The 23,045-nt window shown below is 35.4% G+C and overlaps 1 protein-coding gene and 1 non-coding gene across 2 annotated transcripts in view; both read right to left on the bottom strand.

Annotated features, from left to right (window-relative positions):
• Window positions 1-258: 258 nt before the first annotated feature.
• Trnan-guu (transfer RNA asparagine (anticodon GUU)) lies at window positions 259-332 on the bottom strand. Its single transcript has one exon. It is a non-coding gene; the product is annotated as a tRNA-Asn (tRNA).
• Window positions 333-17,763: 17,431 nt separating this feature from the next.
• The window catches only part of LOC123551614 (zinc finger protein 236-like), a 144,299-nt gene continuing 139,017 nt past the window's right edge, over window positions 17,764-23,045 (bottom strand). The window contains exon 21 of the mRNA XM_045340660.2: window positions 17,764-22,006. Coding sequence (XP_045196595.2) covers window positions 21,522-22,006 — 485 coding nt within the window. The 3' untranslated portion in view covers window positions 17,764-21,521. The remainder of the gene's footprint in view (window positions 22,007-23,045) is intronic.

A 23,045-nucleotide genomic window follows, 5' to 3' on the forward strand; every position in this document is an offset into this window, starting at 1 on the left:
ATATATAAAAGAAATGATTATTGAAAAATAAAAGATTATCTAGCCGGCAGCCAGACTAGGGCAGAGGCTGTACACAAAAAGAAGTGTGTTTTCCAGCATACGTACAAAATTTCACAGGTTAAATGGTTACATGCATTAAATTTCCTCTCTCTGTAGAGTTTTAAATTTGTACAGTTAAAATAAAACGTTTATTGCGTTGTTATGTTATTTAAATTCGGAGAAACCATGATTTACAAGAAAAAGGAAAAAATAACATATCGTCCCTGGGTGGGCTCGAACCACCAACCTTTCGGTTAACAGCCGAACGCGCTAACCGATTGCGCCACAGAGACGATCTGTCACAAAGGCTTGTAAACATTGTATATATTGGTTTTTAGACTATATCTCTAGTCGCGCTTTCCTTAATACCAAAACATATCCGATTGACATAGTGCGAAATAGTTTAATATAACATTACGGAAGTATTAGTGCTAGTTCTTTTTCTTTTGCCAGATCTCAAGTTATTTACTTAAGTTAATACAGTGACAGCTCATAATCAGTGACAGTGGTTTTAATCTTAGCCAAATACACAGACAAATCTTTTGAAAAGGCAAATAAAATACATAATTACGTTGCAGCTACGGAACACCACAAATGGAATTTAATCGCTCAAGAATGCAGTGTGAAATTTTTGCTCCTAAGATCATTTCAACATCTGGATTTATAATTCATCCGCCCACTTTTAATGTTACATACCTTTTGACAGGTTTAATAATCAGCACAATTAATGAGATCTCTACGTCCCAGGGAATAGGTAAACGTGTGAAATAACTAGATACATTTAGACTGGAGCAGTGATATAAAGATTTAGAGGAAGAGATACAGGTAGGAAAGCAGGTGTAATTTCAACCTACCCTAAAATGACCGAAAATATACATTTGGAACATCATTGAAAGACTTCCGAAAACATTTCTTAACCTGTGATCCGCCTGCCTAAAGTTTCGGAATAACTACGCTCGAAAAGCCGAGTTTGTCTCTATAGTATTGCGTTTAGATGACCGAGTGTGGAACTAGTCCATCCTTGATGGCACAAGTAATCTCCTGGGGAAGCTGTAAAATTACGTGAAGTATACATTTTAAACGCTTTTGAAAATGACTAACCCAGGAAACTATTGTTTTCGATACCTCCACCCCACTTTTGTTTTCTAAATGCCATCCATTTCACTTCAGTTTTATGCAAAGATTAATGTTGGTTACCTGAGATTCGTGCCTTGTGTTTAAACCGTGCTAAACTCGATTAAAGGATCCATGCTGGTCGCAAGTGCACTATGTCGGTTTTCTCATGGTGCGGCTCCAATGATGATTGATTGCGTGCTAAATATTTGCCGAAGATGCTTACCCACATAGCGTCGACAGCTTCAAGAGCCTGCGTGCAGATTAAACCTACATCCAAAGGAAAAAAGAAACACGCACCCATTCATTATGTAATTCTAACTTCATTGTGGTACTGTATTTAGTGCATAAGTAATTGATGTCAACACCCAATTAGCGAAGGTCATGGCACTGGCGTGTACATTATCCAGCTATCTGATCTGAAACTGAATCTTCATACACTTACCACCCATATCTGTTGTTCATTTTCGATTATGGTAAAGATAACAGTGTATACTGCGAGTGCATGATCAGTCGCATCTTATAATGCTTTCGTGTCATCTGTCGTTGGAAATGCAATATTACTATAATCCGCGACACTAATGCTGTCTGATTTATATTTTGCCTATTGTGCAATTTGGTTAAAGCTTTGTCTATATACCCAGACTTAAGGCTATTTTCAACTTTCAACTGTACTCAGTTATATGCAGGATAAATTTATCTATTGAGTATGTCTGACTCTCGTACAAATACCATTTTTAGGCGTAAAAAATTGTTTGTTTCCGGTATCCCGACCTACCCTAAATTTTTGGCCCGACCCTAAATGTTTTTATGGCCTTGGAGAATATTTTTTTTTCAACTTTTTAACAAAAAGATGCAAAACTGCACTTTTTATGCTTTAAACATAGCCAGTGATGTTAGAAATCAACTTACTGATGCTCTAAAGGCATAACCCCCTTATTTGTAATCATTTTTTGACAAAAAATAATTTCCGAAAAGTCCCCCTTAATAAAAAAAATTCCAAAAAAAAAAAAAAAAAATATTCCGACCTACCTACCCAAATCTTTTTCAGCATGTTACCGGAAACAAAGAATTTTTTAGGCCTTAGCGTTCTCCGCAAGTAAATTGCAACTTCCACACTTTATTCTGAGGTTTGGACATATGTCTTTAAATGTATAAATTTTTTGTTTTCTTTTTCTGTAAAATCTTCAAGGACGGTGTCCAAACTGTTACATTTTCTTGCAGATCTTCCAAGACATTATCCAGAAAATACTGTTTTCGGGAACCATTGGGGTCTTTGTACTTTATATTGCCATCTATATTAATTTTTATTCTCTACTATACACGTTTTTAGATATTTAATGTCATCTTGGTGAACCCGAAAGAAAACAGTATGAAAAAAACAATAGGGGCAAAAAAAACTATTAAATCTTTGATTTATATGTCTTTGTTGAAATTTTACTTACCTACAGACCTAAGATTTACTATGATCACAGTTTTGATAATTTACCTTTTTATGACTGTAATTTTAGCGACATCTGTTACAAGCAGGGGTTAAATTTGATTCATGAAAATATGTAGATATACAGAAAGGTCTTTAGAGCAGACTTTGATGAATTGGTATAAGTAAAAAATCATATCTATTTAACGAACCGAGTAGGTAAAGAAAGGAAAGATGAGTCTATCGTACGACAGGTGGAGACCAGAGCAGTTATTATAGTTGAATGAAAAGAAAATGTGTTGTTAAATTTACATACAGGTTTGCCTTATGTTGCGTGTAAATATATTAGGGTAAGTAATTAAAACACATTTTGTCGGTGTCTTTATTAATCTGATGGCGCCGAAAACGCATGCCACTCGTGTGGTCACGTGCCGAACACTACCTATCATGAAACAATTTATTACAATTTATTATCATATATAAAAAAAAATAAGTAGGTCTATATGCTTACACCGAACCATTAGTTTAATCATTTTCAGATGCTTTGCGCAACATTAAAATAATGTTTTAAAATATGATTTAAATTATTCTTTTATCACACTTTTTACCGTGACACATTGCAAGGCATAAATGTTTTATGTATAGAAATTGTATATTCAATATTTCATTATTTATTACTTCTTGGTTGTTACTTCAAGCCTACACATTCTATTATTTCAAACGCACAAGGATACCTAGCTTTCCAAATGCCATCTGGAAATCGACTTCTACTTTGAAAGAATTTAAGTTTTCTAAATTAGAATATGATATTATTCAAAATCATGCATGTTTTTATCCTGCGCGGTAAGGTCTCATCAAAATCATCATCAGTAAATAAGCCGCTTAAACGACTACGATCATAGGTCAATAAATGAAAGTCCATCCTCTTCATGAGTTATATTAATGCTATGTCATTAATAATTTATATTTTGTAAGTCGAATCTGAGTTCAGTCTGGTTCACTTTCACTCCATATCTTTTCATTTTCTTTGCTAAATCGATTTGCAAAAAAAAAAAAAAATAATCGTGCATATGTTTGTAACTTAACATCCATTTCTTTGAGTGCAGAAAATGCAGTTCTTTGAAATGTAAACAACATTTTTATGCCTAGATGATAAATGATTTTTAATAGACTTCTGAGAATTTGAAACATATGTTGAACGTGGCGGACGTATTGGGTTTCAGCTAACGGTCCATTTTAATAATGTGCGGTCCCTTTGGCCGAAATTTCATGTGAAGCGGAAATTTGTCTTTCGTTGTTTTTTTACTATAGACTTGCTGCCTGCATAATTCAAAATTTGTGTCTCAATGAAATGGAAAGGGACTAGTATGCTGGGACGGGGATTGAATGGATGCGGGAGAGGCTTTGACTTAAAAAATGCCATTTTTGCCAAATTTTCCCAACCTACCAGAAGCCAAAGTAATACTCAAGGATTTTGATTAACGCACATAAGCTATTTAAAGATAGGCAATAAGTCAAAGAATGGAATTTTGAAAAATAATGCGGCGGACTGGATGGTTCCTAGTTACCATGACCGCGTAGTCATCCGAATATGTGCTCACAACTCAAACAGACAGTAGTTCCGTTATGTCTGCGCCCAACACCACTGCCAGACTATTTTATATTCATATAGTTTACAAAGGTCTTTGACCACTTCAAGAAACTGTCTCGGCGCCAAGAGAGTGCTGAAAAATTTAATGGTCAAAACTGACATCTATTAACAGCATTATCAACATATTTCAAAGTATTTCACAGGATGTCAAAAAAATATCAAATACTTGTACTTGCTCGCATACTTTATAGATCTACAACGGTTTCAATTTATAATGCAGACTGAAAAAGAGGAATTCTTTATCAAAAACTCAAAAAAATATAAAAGTTATATAACTTTGTTTATATATTGTGTACGTACGAAAACTGTTGCCACCATTATGACAAGAAACGTTACTCTTTAGTGTTGGCGGAAATCTGATTCATAGTACTAATTGTTACTTTTTTGTCCGGCATTACATTTATGGTTGCAAATTATAGACATTTATAGGAGCATACGATAGAAGTACGAGATATCCCAGCGCAACCTTTTTAGAGCACCATTAATGACAGGAGTGTGGAGTTCCTGTTATGCAGAGGTTGTTGCTCTGGAAAGGTCGATATACAAAGAAATAGATACTTGGAAGGAAAAATTTGTTTTTTTAAAGGGTCGTACGAGAAAGTTGCTTTAACAAATCTGAAATACTGCGATCTCGGAGCCAATTTAAAATAAAAGCCATCTTTCGTTATTCTACATTCTCTCATTGTGTTCTGTTTCTTTATGCTTTATGTTCGTTTCTCAAAATAGTTTACATAATTCATAGTTTTCAGTATGATCATTAACCGCTCAATGACCTGATGGATACCCCTTTAAACTATATTTTTCTAAATTAACTCAATTTTGTCAAAAAATGTTAACCATGTATTATACAAGAACAGTATCATTGTGGAGCAGAGGGGCTCTTGTTTGTCACTATTTGTTTAGTCCGAATTGAATATTTCCCCATTACAAAGAAGAAGTATCTTTACAATGTCGTCCGTATGTTTAAAGTTACAATTTACAAATCATACCCCACCGTGACACATTTTCGCAACAAAAGATGGTATGAGGGGCCCGTATAATTAACTGTGCTCGTTGAATAAACAAGCACAGATAGCGTCTTGACTTAGACATGCTTGTTTGGGGTAATCCCAAATACCAAAATTCCGAGCCCCAGTACGACGGCTGTTTTGCCGAACGCCCTAGGTCATGGGAAAACAAACCCGCAGTTTCTATCCAAGTGGTACTTCGAGCGAGAACCTGAACATATACGGTAATAGTTTGTTAATATCAAATTTACTGCAGAAATGGTAATAATAATATTATTGTTGATGACGAAAGCGATGGTGACAACAATGAAGACGGCCATGTTGATGGTGAGGAGGAGGATGATGATGATGATGTTGAATACGTTTATGATTATGATGTTGATGATGAAGATGGTGGTGATAATTTTAAATTGTTCGTTATGCTCGGTATACAGTTATAGATAATATGGTAACTATCCAGCTTTTGACGGTGAAGGAAGACCCCATGTGCCAATTTGGATATAATTTCAAGCACGAGCCGTGTATCTGAAAAAACCAGCACAACAAGGTTTCGTACCCATAGCAGTGCGAAGCAAATTATTTAAGGTAAGCGGCTGATGACATTTATTATGATCATGGCGGTGGTGATGATTATGATGATGATGATGATCATCATCATCATCATCATCCTTACCATCCTTATAAAGAATTTTAAAACAAAAACTTGTTTTATTATGGAGAAGGGGCTTCCAAAGACTTTGTACAATGAACGTCAAAAGTCGCATATGGGCTTTGTCGTAATGATAGACTTTAATTAAATTATAACATAAACGTCCGATATGACATCCTAAGTATAGAATTGTCTATATAAACGTTTTGTTTTTTGCCATTCCTTTGTGCGTGGTTTCACCTTACTTTGATTATTTACTATCTTGATGGGCTAAATACGTGTTTGTGACAAATTATTACATGATTGTCATATGTTTCCATTACACTTATCATGTATGTTACAGCTGAACCGGTTTTTTTTCAGATTCGGATATTATAAGTTTGACTTTAACAAAGATTATGTAGTATTAAATTAAATGGGTGGTCAAAGTGATTTCCAGCTGCATCAGTCGGTTACCCGAAATACTTACGAGTTTGTTCTTAGACGATATTTTTGTTCAAAATATATTTTTGTCATGGCAATGTTGGTGATATAAAAAAAAGAATATTATTTTTTCATGTTGTTTGGACAATGTTCAGCTAACCTAACCAGCGGCCATAAACAGTATTGAAACTTGGACTGACTTGAATGTATGTTAATAATTTGCAAATAATCTACTGAAAGTTTGCAGAAACGTTTGTAGAGGGTCGAGTGTTGCAAATTAACATTAAAAAATAAGATCGTCTTACATAGACATGCTTAAAAATAATTTCTTTGGCATCTTTTTCCATTATTCGGTCATTTTAACGTGACGACACTCGTATGATATAAACGTGTACCTTTTACCGCGATATGTCTCAACTAGAGCTAGGACAAGACAAGTACTTGAGGGGAAAGTCAATTTGATTTTAATACCCGGAAGTCATCAAAACGCATTTGATACGATTGTAAAAATATTGGTCGTAAAACATCAAAGATAACTGTGTATTAGCAGATATGGTACATCCTTTTCCTTTCTACTAATTAAGTAATTACCAGGGTGAGTGTCGGCCATTGACTGTCCGAGATTTTCGCATGAGTGGCCAGTAAGCGTGAGAAACTGACCATCGTAAAGTACTGACCCCCTCTTGAAGGTGATAAAGTATACAAATAAAACTCTTTCCTCTGTAACCGAAATAATTTGTCTTGTTTGTGTTTACATTGTTTATGAGATATACGAGATTATGAGATTTCTGCATGTAAATACGAGAAATTTCGGAGCATCTGTGAATCTCGTTAGAAATTCACCAACCGTTCTAGCGTTTTATATTCTTTATGAATTTTCTGTATCTGATTTTTTTCTTTTTTTTTAAGTTTTCAGAAAAAGCGTATTCTCAGCTATATAGTAAAAGCTCCCGAACAGATTTCGCACAACTGCTTGCAAAAGTGACTCCACATCTTCCCTGACGAAACCGAGTTGGAGGATGGTCAAACTGGACGTAGTGAATTTGACCGAACATTGCCATTCCGGAGGATCAAGCTAACAATGCTAGGCTTTCACTGGGAGAAAACATGCAGTAATTTCATAACAAAAACATTTTTATCCCGATCGTCCCTCTTTCCGCACCAACATTTTGCTATATATGTATTATTTTAGTCTTAGTGTAATTATATTTACATTTACCAATGACTGTTAAAAAAACTTCAGCTATGCTCGACGACTATTAGATGTAGTTGGAGTCCTGACCTGTGCTTGAGCAGCTGTAAGGGCACGGTGACAGAGACCACGAACAAAGTGCGCTTCCACCGGGATTCGAACTCGCGACCTCCTGTTTAAGACTCAGCTCTATCCAAACACACATGCGCCTCCAAATTTGTGTAGCTTGTCTGTTTATTATAGCAAAAACGTTGAGAAATGACTGAAGATTTTATTTTGAAAAGGGCTATTTTGAAATAGAATTTATAAGAAATGACAACTGCAAAAATAGGGATAGAATTTCGGAGAAATGCAGAAAATTGTCTTAAACCGTAGGAAACAGGCCGGCGGTTTATTCTCACATGCAGTTTTAACATGTATACTATACCACTACTCGATGGGCTATAACTGTCAAAAGCCATCACCCTGGATGACCGTTGACCAGTCTCAATGTCCATTTCTACATTGTTAATCTAAGTAATCGTGTAAGTAATCAAAAACAATAACCTAAAATGACCTCTTGGCACGATGTTTTAAGGTCATTTTAGCAGAATGGCCGTTACACTCCCACGGGCTGTCTGTTCATCCGAATGTTGGGCAGTTTGAAGTTGACGATGTTCAGGTGAAATAAGGTCATTACAAATTTTAATCTAATAAAACTAGACAAATATATGTAAAATATAGTTTTAGCTAGATTTTCAAGCGTCACTCAGGTCGTAGAAATTATTTTTTGTCTAATAAACATTCCAGCCTTTGGCTAGTAAAGTTTTGCTATGCGGTCAAAGGTTTAATTGTCCAGCTAATTTGTACCGTTATAACCTTGTTTTTATTTATATTGTCAAAGGACGAAATGACCAATCTTGAAAAAAAAACAAACAAAAAAACCTACATATATTCATATCTCCTTACGTGTGGCTGTTGCATGGGTAAGAAAACAACTTTAAGATACTGCTTCTGCCGGCAGCGAATAATTTGCCTATGTATGGTGGAAGGGAGGTAATAAGAAGTATTCGAACGCAAAAATAGGTTTGTACCGGTCATATGTCTGCCGTATGCATGAATGAGAGGTCGGGACAAAGGGGGACTGGGGGAGTGCGTGCTATTACATAAATATGTACTTTTGGGACATTTTGAAATTTTACTTGTATCACTTTTGTTGAAAAATGTCCGTCTAATCACACAAGAATATTCTAGACATCAACATGTACATCAATTACTTGTTAATATTTATGTTTTATTGGCTGAACTAACAGATCACATATATTACCACGGACCATTGAAACTCCTATCTGATACCTGTCCTATCAAATTATTGCACGGTAATAGTGATTTCGTGCTTAAGTAGTTTCCGGAAAAGGGAGCTCTTTACTTCAAAGCGGTCCTTTCGACCTTTATTTGATTACCAAAGTACTGCAAGATAATAAGTATCAATAAAATAACCATGAATAGTTCAATATTATCTGAAATGTACTAAAGTTAGCTTTAACAATCTAGTTCTGTTCATCCAAAGCACTCTTCAGAAAAGGAGGTATTAAAATGCAAATAAAGCGGACCGAAAGGTTTATGGGTAATAAGATGGCCGCTAAATCAGAAGACTGCGGTTCAAACCATCCTACGACAACGCTCGCATATCTTCATGCATCCCTCTACAACCGTGCTGAAAAATAAACATTACCTATACATAATCAATCACGCAAAAAAATGCAAATTTCAAACACTCATTTTTCGTGAATTATTTGCTTACTGAAAATTGAAGACCACGCTAAAATCTGATCGAAATCTGTCGAAGTGGGTTATCAGAAATGAGGGCGGAGGCCCTCCCAAGTTTAAACCAGTTTATGGACGTTTATTAACACGGCGTGATTGATATCGGTTTAAGACAAGGTCATTTAACTATAGACTATTACTTTTTATATTAAATTTTAGCACGAAACAGTCTATTTTCTTTAATAAATAAAGTTAATATCACCAACTAATGAGTATTGTATATTAGGAATATCTAGTAACGTACTCATAGTTATTGGTTTATAACATATGTTTGTTATTTATACTATCACAGGGTAAACTAATGATTTATATCAAAATTAACCGTTTGGTTGGGCCGTGAATTCCGTGACGGTCATCACACGTTACGTTCTCCCTTTACTTTTATGTAACGTTTGCATGTCTGTTATTTTAAACGTGATTGTCGCCCTTGTCTTCTTAAATTCGATGACGCTGGCACGTGTTATTACGTTAACTCAATGACAAAAATGTTCTTTGATGCGTTACGGTCTTGGGTTGTTTCACATTTTCTGAATTCTGACAATAAATTATGACGGAAAACTGCTCGTTCTTTTCTGCAGATCCATTTAGTAACTACAGATGAGATCTAACTTTAACAAAAGTCAAACGTAGGTTACGAAACTCATTTTACAGACGATAGAAAAGAAGACCCCACACTGAATCTCTTATGAACTGCGATTAAGATCAGGGCAGCATTTCTACCCGCTAATTTGATGTCATATTTCAATGAAGAAGTTATTTCTCCCTTTATTATATATATTTTACGTGTATTTTATAACAAAATAAAGATCAATATACATTATCAGACCGTAAATAAAGTATTATTTATTGGTATTTTATTGTCCAGTAATATAACAGAATTTTTCATCATATTTTTACTTATAATCTTCTCTACAATTTGTCATATATTATGGTATGTATATATATTATTGGACATAAAAAAGTATATAAACTTATATTGCAAATAAAACTACATACTGATGGCTGGCGCAAACAATTTAAGCCGCGGGTAGATTTTTATAAATATATTTTTACAAAAGTATTTTTTCTTCCCTCCAAGTACACAACATTGTCCAGTTCTTGACATATTTTAGCAATGTTCACATAAAAACCATAACTTTTCAGAACATGAAGTTACCTAGGACTTTCAAATTTTTATTCAGTCATACTTTTTTTACCTTTCAACATGTGAAAGAACAAAAAATCAAAACGTGGAAAGATTTCTAAAAAAGTCACAAGCGCAAAAATGGTATTGCATACATCGACAGTTCTTGTCAATTTTATTTTCAGTGCGGCGGGCTAAGTCGTTCTCGCTAACCTACCGCAGCACTTCGAACGACACAACTGGCGAGTTTGGAGACCAGCTAAGAATGCATAACTGGTATTGATCAATTCCAAAATTCGACGCCCCAGAATAAGAAGGGCGTAAGTGTTAGTTACGCCCTTTTATGAATCATACATTTTTTTAAACTACACATCAAGGGGCATAAGTCTGTAAAAAAAATTTTTGTCACAAACTGCTGTGTTGACCAAATTCACCAATAATAAAAGGGCGTAAGTGAAAAGTTTTTTAGAATCCCAGTAACAGAAGGGCGTATCTGCACTTAATTGTTGTACCAGAAAAGTCCACTTGCTCCCTTAGAATAAGAAGGGCGTATCTGTCATAGACAGTTTTTTTCATTTTGCCGAAAACTATGATTTTCCACTTACGCCCTTCTAATTCTGGGGCGTCGAATTATGCTTGGGGGGAAACATGTTAGATTCTATAGGGTTTCGAGTATGCTGTGGCTGAGGGGTCAGTGATTTGCACTGTTCTGCTATTTTTTGTTTGTTTCCGAATTCAGTTTTTGTTAACAACGAAGCTTTGAGACAACTGACAAACCGCTTCAGTGCCAACACGAAGATAGTGAGTTTTTGCCGTGATGAATTTAATACTATTCTAAAATGTCTTTTTTTTTCAAACAAAATAACAAGAACAAGTCGTCTGCTTTGCAAACATAAAGGATCGGCAGTAAAACTTTTTCGAATGTAAATATGATGTTCAAAACTGTTATTCTTGATCTTTTAAAAAGATATACCAAGCGACAGTATTATCTTTAAAATACCGACACAATTGGAACGACAATTCGACAGCTGTTTCCGTTCCTTTTTCGTTCAATTAAGATTCGGATCTATTTTGATAAAGTATTGCTCAATTTGTACCAACGGTTAATTACATTTTTTTCACCTTGCATAATTTGCATAACATCCTGACTGGGTCAATTTTGATTTTTGGTGACCCAGTTTGCATACTGACACCAAATTTGAAACGAAGCCCTACAAAAGGTCCAGAGGCACATCTACCTCAGCTACTGCAATTTATCACTTCGTACAAATGAGATTTTTTTTTCTTTTCAAATTGAAAAATTAAACATTGGTTATCAGAAAAAAATACTTTCGGTATAAATTTGTTATCCAGTCTCAAAAAGGGTTTCGCAATACATTTAGCAGTTGGCATAGCTTTCATTTTACATCGGTTTCTACGTAAAAGAATGGATAATGTCAGTAGGGACAGAATGAAAAGGAAATGCTTAAGATCAAAGTACTTAAGGTGTACTAAAGTACTTAAACTTGTCACATTTATTTGCATACGAGCTATGTAACACTGACACAGTTTTGCACCCCGATAAAAATATGGTAATCAGCACGGCTGCCTTCTGTCTGTACCTTTTTCAAATCGTATTTTAAACTAATTATTAACAAAAGAATAAAATTCCTTGACTCAACATTTCTGCATTAAGTTTTTTCACCTGCGCTGCGCGTTTTCTAATAATTTTCACACCTTTCAAATAAAAAGTGTTCTTTCAGTCTAGTTAGCTTGTGTTGCTTGATTCATTTAATTTTTTTTTTTATAGCGACGTCATTGAGCCCGAGGTATAATCAGCCAAACGGGATTTGAACCCTTGGCTTAAAGAATAAGCAGCCTCGTCCATTATGCCACTGACCGATCTCATCTGCGTACTAAATGCAATGTCTCAGAAAATGGAGAAAGTACCATTTTCTAGGAATACAGAATATCTAATATTAAACTTACTGAATGGCTTGCCGATCAATAGTCAAGACTATTGCCCGTGGTCTAAAGGTAAGTAGTTCTGACTATAGACTGGCAGGCCATTCAATTTGTGTTTTATTAGAAAACATCAGAAATTAATTTTCAGTTTTATTTTCAAATCTTCGGCTTATTAGCCCAGTAAATATGTATAGAATATAGACAGGTCATTCAGCACAAACTATGGACAGGCGATTTATATATATGTATTACATGGACAGTTAACACTAAATTTTCGTGATAAAACATATATTAATAAGTAAGTAGGTTATATTGTGTATCAAAAAAATACGAAGATGACAGGTTAAAGCAGTGCAAATCATTGACCCCCACGGACCAATCATTTGAACTTTTGGAAAGAACAGCAGTAAACTAAAACATACTTAACACTCATAAAAATCTAAGAGGTAGATAATGGAGATAAAGGTGTAAAAGGGGGAGATATGGGTTGTTAACTGACTGATATTGATCTATAACCAAGTATTGTAAAATATAGCCACATCAATCCCATTGGCTGTTATCTGTGTATAATACCATTGTAGTACAGGGTTGTCCAAAAATTTCTGCCACACTTTTAATTTTAGACTAGACTGGACAGAACAGAAGTTGGGAGGAAAGTATACTAGTATTTGCCATTGCACTGACTGAAATGTTCAGATTGATAAACTCAATTTTTAAAGGGTAAAGCTGTGGAAGAGACTGTATGTCTTTATAATAAAGGTTGGGGTATAAGAGGGAACTTCAGGGAAGTAGTGTATACAAGGTCCTAGGGGAAGTGTTTAAGGACTAGGGGCTCTTAGAGAATGTCTGTGGCTGGATTACCAAAAGAAACTGGAACATGGTAAAGTGTTTACCTGGAAAAGTGGATCTGGGAATGGGAGGGTACTGGACAGACTGCTAGTCACGCTGATAAATGAAAGGTATATGAAAGATTTGATGAGTGTTGTGATGGAAAGAAAATAGTAAAGTATGTATTAAGGGTTATCAACGCTATGGAGGAGTAGATGACCAATGAATATCATAAACGGACCATTTTATGGTGTTAGAAAGTTGTGAGAGTTTAGTGAGGTACACACACAAAATGCATATCAGTAACAATAATTCCTCATTACACAACTAAAATTATACCAAAATCAAAGCTTCAAAGCTTTTTTTCAGATCAAATTTGATTATATTACTGTTTCCTAGCATGTCTTTCTAAATTCACATAAAGCTTTCAAAAACCGTAAGGGTTTCTGTTATCAATAGAGAAATAAACTGTGCAAAAAAATTCAATACATTCATTAATTTTAACCTGAAAGTAAAACGTGTACAGGAACATTTGGAGTGTACTGTATATAATTCTATTTCATTTGTAGTGCAGTGTCAACCATATCAGGGTCTTACATCTAGCCCTTTAAGGATATCATTCACAAAAAAGGGGTTAAAATCTACAAAATTTCCTTCTGATGTATTTTCTTTAAATGTTTTCCAAATGTGAAATGGTAGTTTGACATGACAGTTTGAATTTATATTCTCCTCTGATGTACATGTTTTGTGTATTGATAGGAATGATAAAAGAATGTTACTCGAATTTCTTTTCAGACTTTTTTCGAGATAAAATAAGCGTGAATTCTTATTATTTTCTTTTACTGAAAAGGCTGAAAAACATTAAAATAATCTTTTTCCACAGTTGTTAATTATCCATACAGAGATATGCAAATACGTACATGTATGTTGATAAATCTATTTACACGTTTTACTGGACCTTAGTAACAGGCCTCTGTGAATAAACTTGTGTTGGGGTGTAGGGGTTGGGGAGGGGGCTGGGGTTATTTGCAGTTGTGATGGCTATATAAGAAACATTGTCCAGTCCATCTTTCCATATGTTTTTGTATATTTCAGCATGGAAGATTTATCTATTCCAAATAAAGATAAGTTAACATGACATATGAGCAAATTATTTAATTCTCTCTTCAGAACTGGTTCTAGGGTTATTAAGCATTTTTTTTATAAAACCCAGGGCATAGACAGCAAGCAATATGTAGAATATACAGATACAGATAATTTCATTTTGTTCCTTTATCTGTCCATTCATCAGTCTGTCTGTTTATCTGTCAATCACAAAATATATATCCTTTATTTAATGTCATAGTACCCGAAATGTTTTCATGAAACCCAACATACAGATGGTACGTTATTGCAGGTTCTTCAATTGAATTTCAAAAGAAAATAATATCGTTCATATGGCAGTAACTATGACAACTGCCCCTTCTGTCTTGTTGAGCAATAGTGTAGATAAAATTAAATTATTCCAAGATATAATTTGGATGCTGCACCATTTCATTTTCTAAACATAGATGACAGCCTTCTCAACATGAATGAAAGAATTAACTCCACTGAAAGTGTCAACTTTATGCTTTTATCGGAGAAACAAGCAACTAACTGAATATTCATGTTATGTTGTATTAGTCATCGGCATCAAAATGATTCCATTTCATTTAATTTACAACTGCTATTTGAGCCGTGCCATGAGAAAACCAACATAGTGGGTTTGCGACCAGCATGGATCCAGACCAGCCTGCGCATCCGCGCAGTCTGGTCAGGATCCATGCTGTTCGCTTTTAAAGCCTATTGGGATTGTAGAAACCTTTAGCGAACAGCATGGATCCTGACCAGACTGCGCGGATGCGCAGGCTGGTCTGGATCCATGCTGGTCGCAAACCCACTATGTTGGTTTTCTCATGGCATGGCTCATTTATCTCCACTATTATCCTTCTTTATCTACCACTTACCTATCCGCAACCACAAAGACCGTACATACCTTTATTTGCAGACATCACTGTAATCTCCTCGCGAAATGACGAGCAAAAATTTGTCATCAAAGTCTATTAAAATTCTTTAATTTATCTACCAGCTTTAAAAATTCACATTATAGGCAAGTATTTAGCTATTATATACCTATTACATTTAGAAATCAAAGTGGAGTTAATCTAACAAACGGAAGTCGCAATGATAGTTTTGCGCGACAAATCATAGACAAGAATGATATTATCTGCGGAGGGAATGAATACAAGGCTGTCCTATCTCTTGGTATGCGTGTACAAATAATTTTTTTTTCGCTAAGTATGTCACCTTTGAACGCTTTTTGATTCAGTTTTTTTACACTTGACAGGAAATATTTTATCAGCGGATTATACTGTATTGATGGACAATTTGTAGAAATCGCAAAATAAGTAATTTTAAGTAACATTATATCTGCAATCATTCACAACAGCATGGGGAAAATATATGACCATTTCACTGAAAATTGGCTATGGCTACTTAATACATTAAGGTAGTGGACCTGTAATGACACTTGACAATTTCCGTATGATTTCATATCTGGCTTGGCAGTCCTGCATTTGTTTGGCATAAAGTAGCAAGGGCGTAGGAGCTGGGGCGGCAGGGGCGGCGCCCGCCGCTCCAATATTTCGAGGAGCGGCGAAATGCCGAACCCGTAAATTTTTGAAGAGGCTAAAAAATATAATTGAAAATAAATACAGCGGTCTTCCATTTATCATGAAGTGCATTGGCGACTGATATGTACACAGAATCTTGTCATATCGCTGACACCTTGCTAGATCACCTTGGTGACAGGGTATTGTAAAAAGTCGATAATCCGTAACGACCAAGGTAGCTGTATTTTCACGCCCTCAGACTCGGATTATAGGCAATACATTTATTTAATTAATGAAAGTTAATCGTTTTTAATTGCTTACTGCCGAAATTGCAATTAATGTTGTGTTTGTCCGTATCTAACATCGTACCGCCATTACAGTGTTTAAACATAGTAAACTGTAAATAGGGGTGAAAACTCAAAAAAAAAAAACGAGTTCAACAGATACTGAGCAGTCCAAGAAGTCGCCAGATTGCACCATTTACTCTAGCTATATGCAAAATTTTCCCGGCCACACCGGACCCCCGGTTCATAGGAGGGGGACACCCCCTCCCAAACCCACCCCCTCCGCCGCCACAATGCTCAAATCGTCCCGACGCCTCTGAGCCCAACATGCACATGGATTTCTGTAAAAATGCCAAAATAACATATGAAAAAATACAAAATTTTTAAAGGATTTTTCGGGTATTACCTGCAAGCGATTAATGTTTAGAGATCCAAAGGACTGAAACTCTGGTACTGTATTTTGTTCTGCGTAAATAAATGCACAATCAAGAAAAAATATGTTATATTTTAAACAAAAAGCTCAGAATTTAGGCCATACACCAAAATGAATGTCACAATTTCCTACCAAAATGTTTTCAGGGAAGGACTGGTTAAACAAACCTTTAAAAACTACATGTTTTTGTAGAAAAGTGCATATCTCCCCCAAGGCAAAAAGTCAATAGAGGACAGTAGCAAAAGTCCAAGAGACACCGATGGTTGGTTGCAATAGGGATCATCTACTCGGCATGTCCAATCATCCGAAGAAGTTTCAACATTCTGGGACTAGTGGTTCTCAAGTTACGGATTGGGAACAGTTTTCCATGTTCTGGCCCCTGTGACCTTGACCTTTGATCAAGTGACCCCAAAATCAATAGGGGTCATTCACTTTGCAAATCCAATCATCCTATTAAGTTTCAAAATTTTGGACCAAGTGGTTCTCAAGTTATTGATCAGAAAGAATTTTCCATGTTCAGGCCCTTTCACCTTTGCTCAAGTATCATTCACTCTGTACGTCCTATCACCCTATGAGGTTTGAAGGTTCAAGGTCAAATGACTCTCAAGTTATTGATCAGAAACGGTTTTCCAATTTCTGGCCCCTGTGGCCTTTAAACTTTGCCAAAAATTAATAATGATCATCTACTCTACATTTCAAATCATCATATGAAGTTTCAACATTCTGGGTCAAGTGGTTCTCAATTATTGATCAGAAACAGTTTTCCATGTTCAGGCCCCTGTGACCTTGACCTTTGATCGAGTAACCCCAAAAACAATATGGGTCATCTACTTTGTAAGCCCTATCACCTAATGAAGTTTGAAGGTTCAAGGTCAAATTGTTCTCCAGTTATTGATCGAAAATGAAGTGTGAAAGGCAGATGTCCCCTGCGACCTTGACCTTTGATGGAGTGACCCCAAAAACAATAGGGGTCGTCTACTCCATAAACTCTACCATCCTATGAAGTTTGAAAGTTCTAGGTCAAATGGTTCTCCAGTTATTGATCAGAAATGAAGTGTGACGGACGGACTGACTGCCAGACGGACAGACTGGGCAAAAACAATATGTCTCCCCCACAGTGGGTTGGGGAGGAGACATAATAACTATTTCCTGGTAACTAAATAACCATTTTGACCCTCTCTGAACAAGAAGTAAGGTATGATATATAGAATCTACAAAAAATAGAAAGTTATCTATTTTTAATGAGAAAAATATTGAATAAATTAACATTAAACTCATAGTATTTTACATTTGCTGATTTTGATCAAAGCCCATGTAACAATCAGTATCAAAACTTGGACAAGCTATCATTACAGCTACAGTTAAATCACAGGCAAGATTCATGTGATGAATTTAAATGACAAAGACATGTCTACATGGTGATCATAAAACAACTGAATCATGGAAAGCAGATTTCATTACAAGATGTATAATAACAAAAAGAACCAAAATAGCAAGAATTGATAAACTCATGTGCCGTTCTGAATGGTTGCTTGAGGGAAATGCTCTGACCTTTGACCTTAAAAACAATAGGGGTCTTCTGCTGACAGGCAATCATTCTATGAAGTTTGAATGTAGTAGTTTTTATTTATTGATAGGACCCTTTTTTTTAGTCTTCAGTGGTGACTGCAGGACTAAACATACCCTACTTATTGCGCAAAAACATTTTTTTTTTGTATCAGGGTCATTGTGACCTTGACCTTTTACCTACTGACCAAATAAACTAGATGTCAGACTTTCATTGAAGTTTGACAGCCACAGACCAAAGCACTGTGCAGTGATCAATTGGAGGCTGTTTTCAGCCATTGGTCAACAGAGGTTAACGTTTCCCCAAAATAAACCCAATAATGAAAGAGGTAAGTAATTAGAAACCCTTTTTCTAGGTTGCTTTGATCTGAACCTTTGACATAATTAATCTGATAGAGATAACAACTAATTAAATTTGACACCTAAGCCTAAGCATTCTCAAGATTATAATCTGACATGTTTTTTCCTTTTCAAAGTCCTTGTGACCTTGACTTTTGACTTACTGGTCCATAAAACAACAGGGATTATCTAATGTCCAAAGATAATCATTCTATTAAGTTTGATCACTGTCAAACATTGTCTAGTCATTAATCATATAAACAAGAGCTGTCCATAAAACTTTTCTCAGTGCTTGACTCTAAGTTAGAACTTTGCCAGTAAAAGGGGCATAACTCTGTCAAAATTCTAATCAGAGTTATGGGGGTTGTTTCTCCTGGTGTAGACTTTGATAGTAAATAACTATTTTAAGTTTCAATTCAAAAGCTTTGATAGTAACAGTAACAAAGATATTTTACTTGATCAAAAACTTCAACAAACAACAGCACTGACGCCGGGGCGAGTGCAATAGCTCTAATTTTTCTCTGAAAAGTTGAGATAAAAATAATAAAGAGCAACAAATGAAGGTTATTAAACAGAATTTGTACTTTTGTGACCTTGACCTTGATCATTTTGACAGCCCTAGAACAGTCACTTTAATAAATTGTTCACCTTCTTTAATCATAAACTAAATTTACATTAACTATAAGAGTATTCAGTTTTGTGCAAGGTTCAGCAATAACTGTCAGATTTCCCATTCTAAAGGACCCGTCATCAAATAACTGACCACTTTAGATACTATCCTCTTCAATAATTTCCTGACCTATACTTTCTGTGATGTCTCTTCCTATCTGAAACATCAGCAATTATAACATAGTGAACCTGTCACCTTTTTTTATTAATTCCCCTCCTTTGGCCACAACTTATCATCTTTTTTACACATTCTTTCCCTTAATTGGGTCACTTTCAAGAATTTTATCTAGCTCCCATGTGTTACAGTAGCTTATATATTCATATCTCTCCAATTATTCAAATGGTCATTGATTGAAAAGTGATAGGTACCTGTCAAAATTTGACCAATCTCACCTCTTTAAAGTAATCTACCATCTAGAATATATTCTATTTTGTTCATAATTTGGGTAATATATGTGCCACGTACTTTATTACTGTTCCATATGGTACTATACATGTATCTATCAAATTACTTAAACTGAGCACTGACTGATTTATAATCAGAACCATTCAGTAATGTAGTATCTTGGCTGCTGGTTCTTCACTGTAATATGGGCCTTACAGTAAAATAGCCACCATTTTTAGCTCTACAATTTAAAGAATAGTCTAGCTATTCTACCCACCCTGGCGTCGGCGTCACACCTTGGTTAAAGTTTTACATGCAAGTACATATAACTATCATTTAAAGGCATTTACCTTTGAAAGTTATTTTTCTTTTTTATAAGCCAATTTATAACTAACCTTACAGGATCAAGTCCCATAACTCTGACATGTATTTTGGGCAAACTATGCCCGCTTTTGGACTTAGAAAATTCTGGTTAAAGTGCTGTGTCCAAAACTAATGCAGATTGAAACTCTATAGATATTTTAACATTGAGGGTAATATTCCTGCTTCTGGGACAACAATTTGAACAGTTGAGCATTGACTGTCTTACATACAGTTCTTGTTTATTATAGCTGTATCAACTTTTGTTTAGCTCATTTTTATACTATCATGCTTCAATGAAATAAGTGGTCTTTGATAACAGGTGGTTTCTCATAACAGGTAACATTTCAATGTTTGTATGTAAACAGGAGCAGAAAAATGCTGACCTTTCATGGGTGATCATACAGTTGTAGTACTCAGAGGTCATCTAAAGAACTGGTTTGATTGAACTCTTATCATGTTCCTAATTTTCCCATGTTCATCCATCATAAAACCTTACAGTGATTGCCATTATTACAGTCTAAGCAGGGCTTTTTCAGGGGGTTTTGGGAAAAAGGCCCCTGGTCATATTGGGAATTTTTAACGCGGTAAATTGTCAAATTTGGGAAAATATACTGACAAATTAAGTGAGTTTTAAATTAATATATATTAGTTTAAATCTTCAGTTTCAAATTTTACTGGTAGACAGATATCCCCTTGTGAAATTTTGAGATTTTTTTTTCAGGATTGTGTTCCAATATTGCCTAAAATACAGTAACTCTTTATTTGTCATGCTAAAATTTTTGTTTACAGTTTGTTTTCACCAAAGTTATAACTGAAATTATCCAAAAAGTAGAATGGCAAAGTGCCTGTATTTTCGAGTGTCAAAACTGGGTCGCGAAAATATGTGACAATTGATTTTAATGGTATAAGAACTACCTGTCAACATGTTTTGGGTACTTTATTCAATTAATATTTGTGTTTTTATGCATTTTGAGAGTTTTTTGCATACAAATCATACATTTCTTCAGCAAAATCTTGTAATTATTTTTTGCCGAGGTTGCAGACGGTCATGTTCTAAAAATAGAAACGAGTTGGTTTTTCCAACATTTTGTTTGATTTACTTGGCAAACAAAACTAATTGTGCAAGAATTATTATTGAAAAACAGACAGAAAGTAACTGATTTCAATTGGGAAATTTTTCATTGGATTGGGAATTTTTTGCTCCAGATTGGGAAAAATAGAGCATATTTGGCATTGGGAATGGGGCCGAATATCGGCCCCGTGAGATAGGGTGAAAAAGCCCTGCTAAGCATTTACCATGATCTATTAACATTCACCTTTTCAAATTATTATTTCAATACTCGTCATAGTATTCTCAATCATGTTCAAAATTTCAATAACATTTTCTGATTCACAGTCCCATGTTTAACCAACTGGAGCAGTCTCATGTTTACCACTGTTGTAAATCTTTCAAATTTCTACTTATGTTCACCATTCTGACAATCTCATCACTGGCAGAGTTATTAAGTTCACCATAATCTTCACTTTACAATGACCTTTTTCTTTCTTCTCCCATACAATTTCAACCAACGCTTTTTTCCACCTCTGTTTTTCCTAGAAATTCTGAACTTTTCATTCCATAACTAATTTCCATACCCAATCAAAGCTAAAACTTTCATCATCTCATAATGTTAACCATTCCCATAATCTGATCATTGTCTATATTTGTTTTATCATCAGAATCACTGCCTATACCATCCATTTGTTCTTCTTCATCTCTTATATCATCTTCATCCATCGTTGTTTCTTCCTCATCCTCTTCTTCCTCTTCAGTTAAAGTAACATCGTCCACTTCACTTTTGTACATTAACACCCTTCTTACATCATTATCATCACTTTCACTTTTATACAAATCTAACACTGGTCTTACGTCACTACCGATTACTTGAATTTCTGTTCTAACTTCATCATTCATTTCTTGCATAACAGTTACATTTTCATCATCAGTCTGACCGGTATCAATTATCTGCCCTTGACTCACAGCTGCCTGAAGCTCAGACTCGCTAAGTTGGGCTTGACTGACTAGGTTCTGCAGGTCTGACTCACTTATCTGCCCCTGAGCAACGGCTTGGATCTGTTCATCTGTCAGCGTAATAGCATCTCCTGAAAATAAAGCAAAGAGTGAAAAATATTTCAAAGTGCACTAGACAGTTTAAAAGAAGATCAAAGTTGCATCCTTTATCCATAATCGAAATATCGTCTCAGTTGCTATTGTATAAAAATACAGTTTGTGAATGATCTCCCTTTTATACAGTTAAACAGCTTAAAATGAGTATTAATAAAAAAAATTAAACTGTTTGTGAATTATCTCCCTTTTATATAGTTAAATTTCACAAAATGAGTATTAATAAAAAGAAATCCTTGACTAAACTAAAAACTTCTGAAAAGTTTATTGAGGCCATCACTGGAATATGTTGTATTTATGAGTAAATATCTGAAACTTTGAAAGAAACTGACAATGTGATATTTGCTATTTGAGAGTCATCATAAGCTTCAGTGGTGGTACTATAAATAACCCTAATCAGTGCAGTAGTAATCTATATTTTATACCCTGGTCACAAGAACGCTATGAGAATTTTTTTAAACTCATGGAGGACTTGGGAACTTGGTGAAAATGTTTCAACGAGCTCCCGAGTTCTCTATGAGCTTGTAGGAGCAGCTCGCAAGAGCCCCGTACAAGAACTGCATGCACCCCGGAAGAGCTCGTACAGGCATCGCGCAATTGTCCATGCAGATTTGGAAAACTGTGAGGCTTGCTGATGCTAGCAAGACTATCGCAGTGGACTCGCACAGTCAACGTGCAATATCCGTACGATATTAAGGACACCGAGCAGAGCGATGTCCACGCGGGGCTCGCAGGGCGTTATGATCGCCGTACGGGCTCCATATGACTTCCTTGGTGATTCAATGTGGTATGAAAAAACAGTACCTACGGACATCGTACGAGCGCCGTGAGAACCCAAGAGCATTGTACGAGGTACGACCAGGCTCCTTTCAAGCTCTGCACTGTCTGCGATGTCCGTACGAATATCCTACTATTCATCCTCTAAAGATCATACAGGGCCCGTAGGTACTGTGACCAGACGCTACAATTGTACAGAGACTGTAAGGATTCTAAAATTGGTACTCGTACGATTTTGTG

Source organism: Mercenaria mercenaria, chromosome 4 (genome assembly GCF_021730395.1).
Source record: "Mercenaria mercenaria strain notata chromosome 4, MADL_Memer_1, whole genome shotgun sequence".
NCBI classification, from domain to species: domain Eukaryota; kingdom Metazoa; phylum Mollusca; class Bivalvia; order Venerida; family Veneridae; genus Mercenaria; species Mercenaria mercenaria.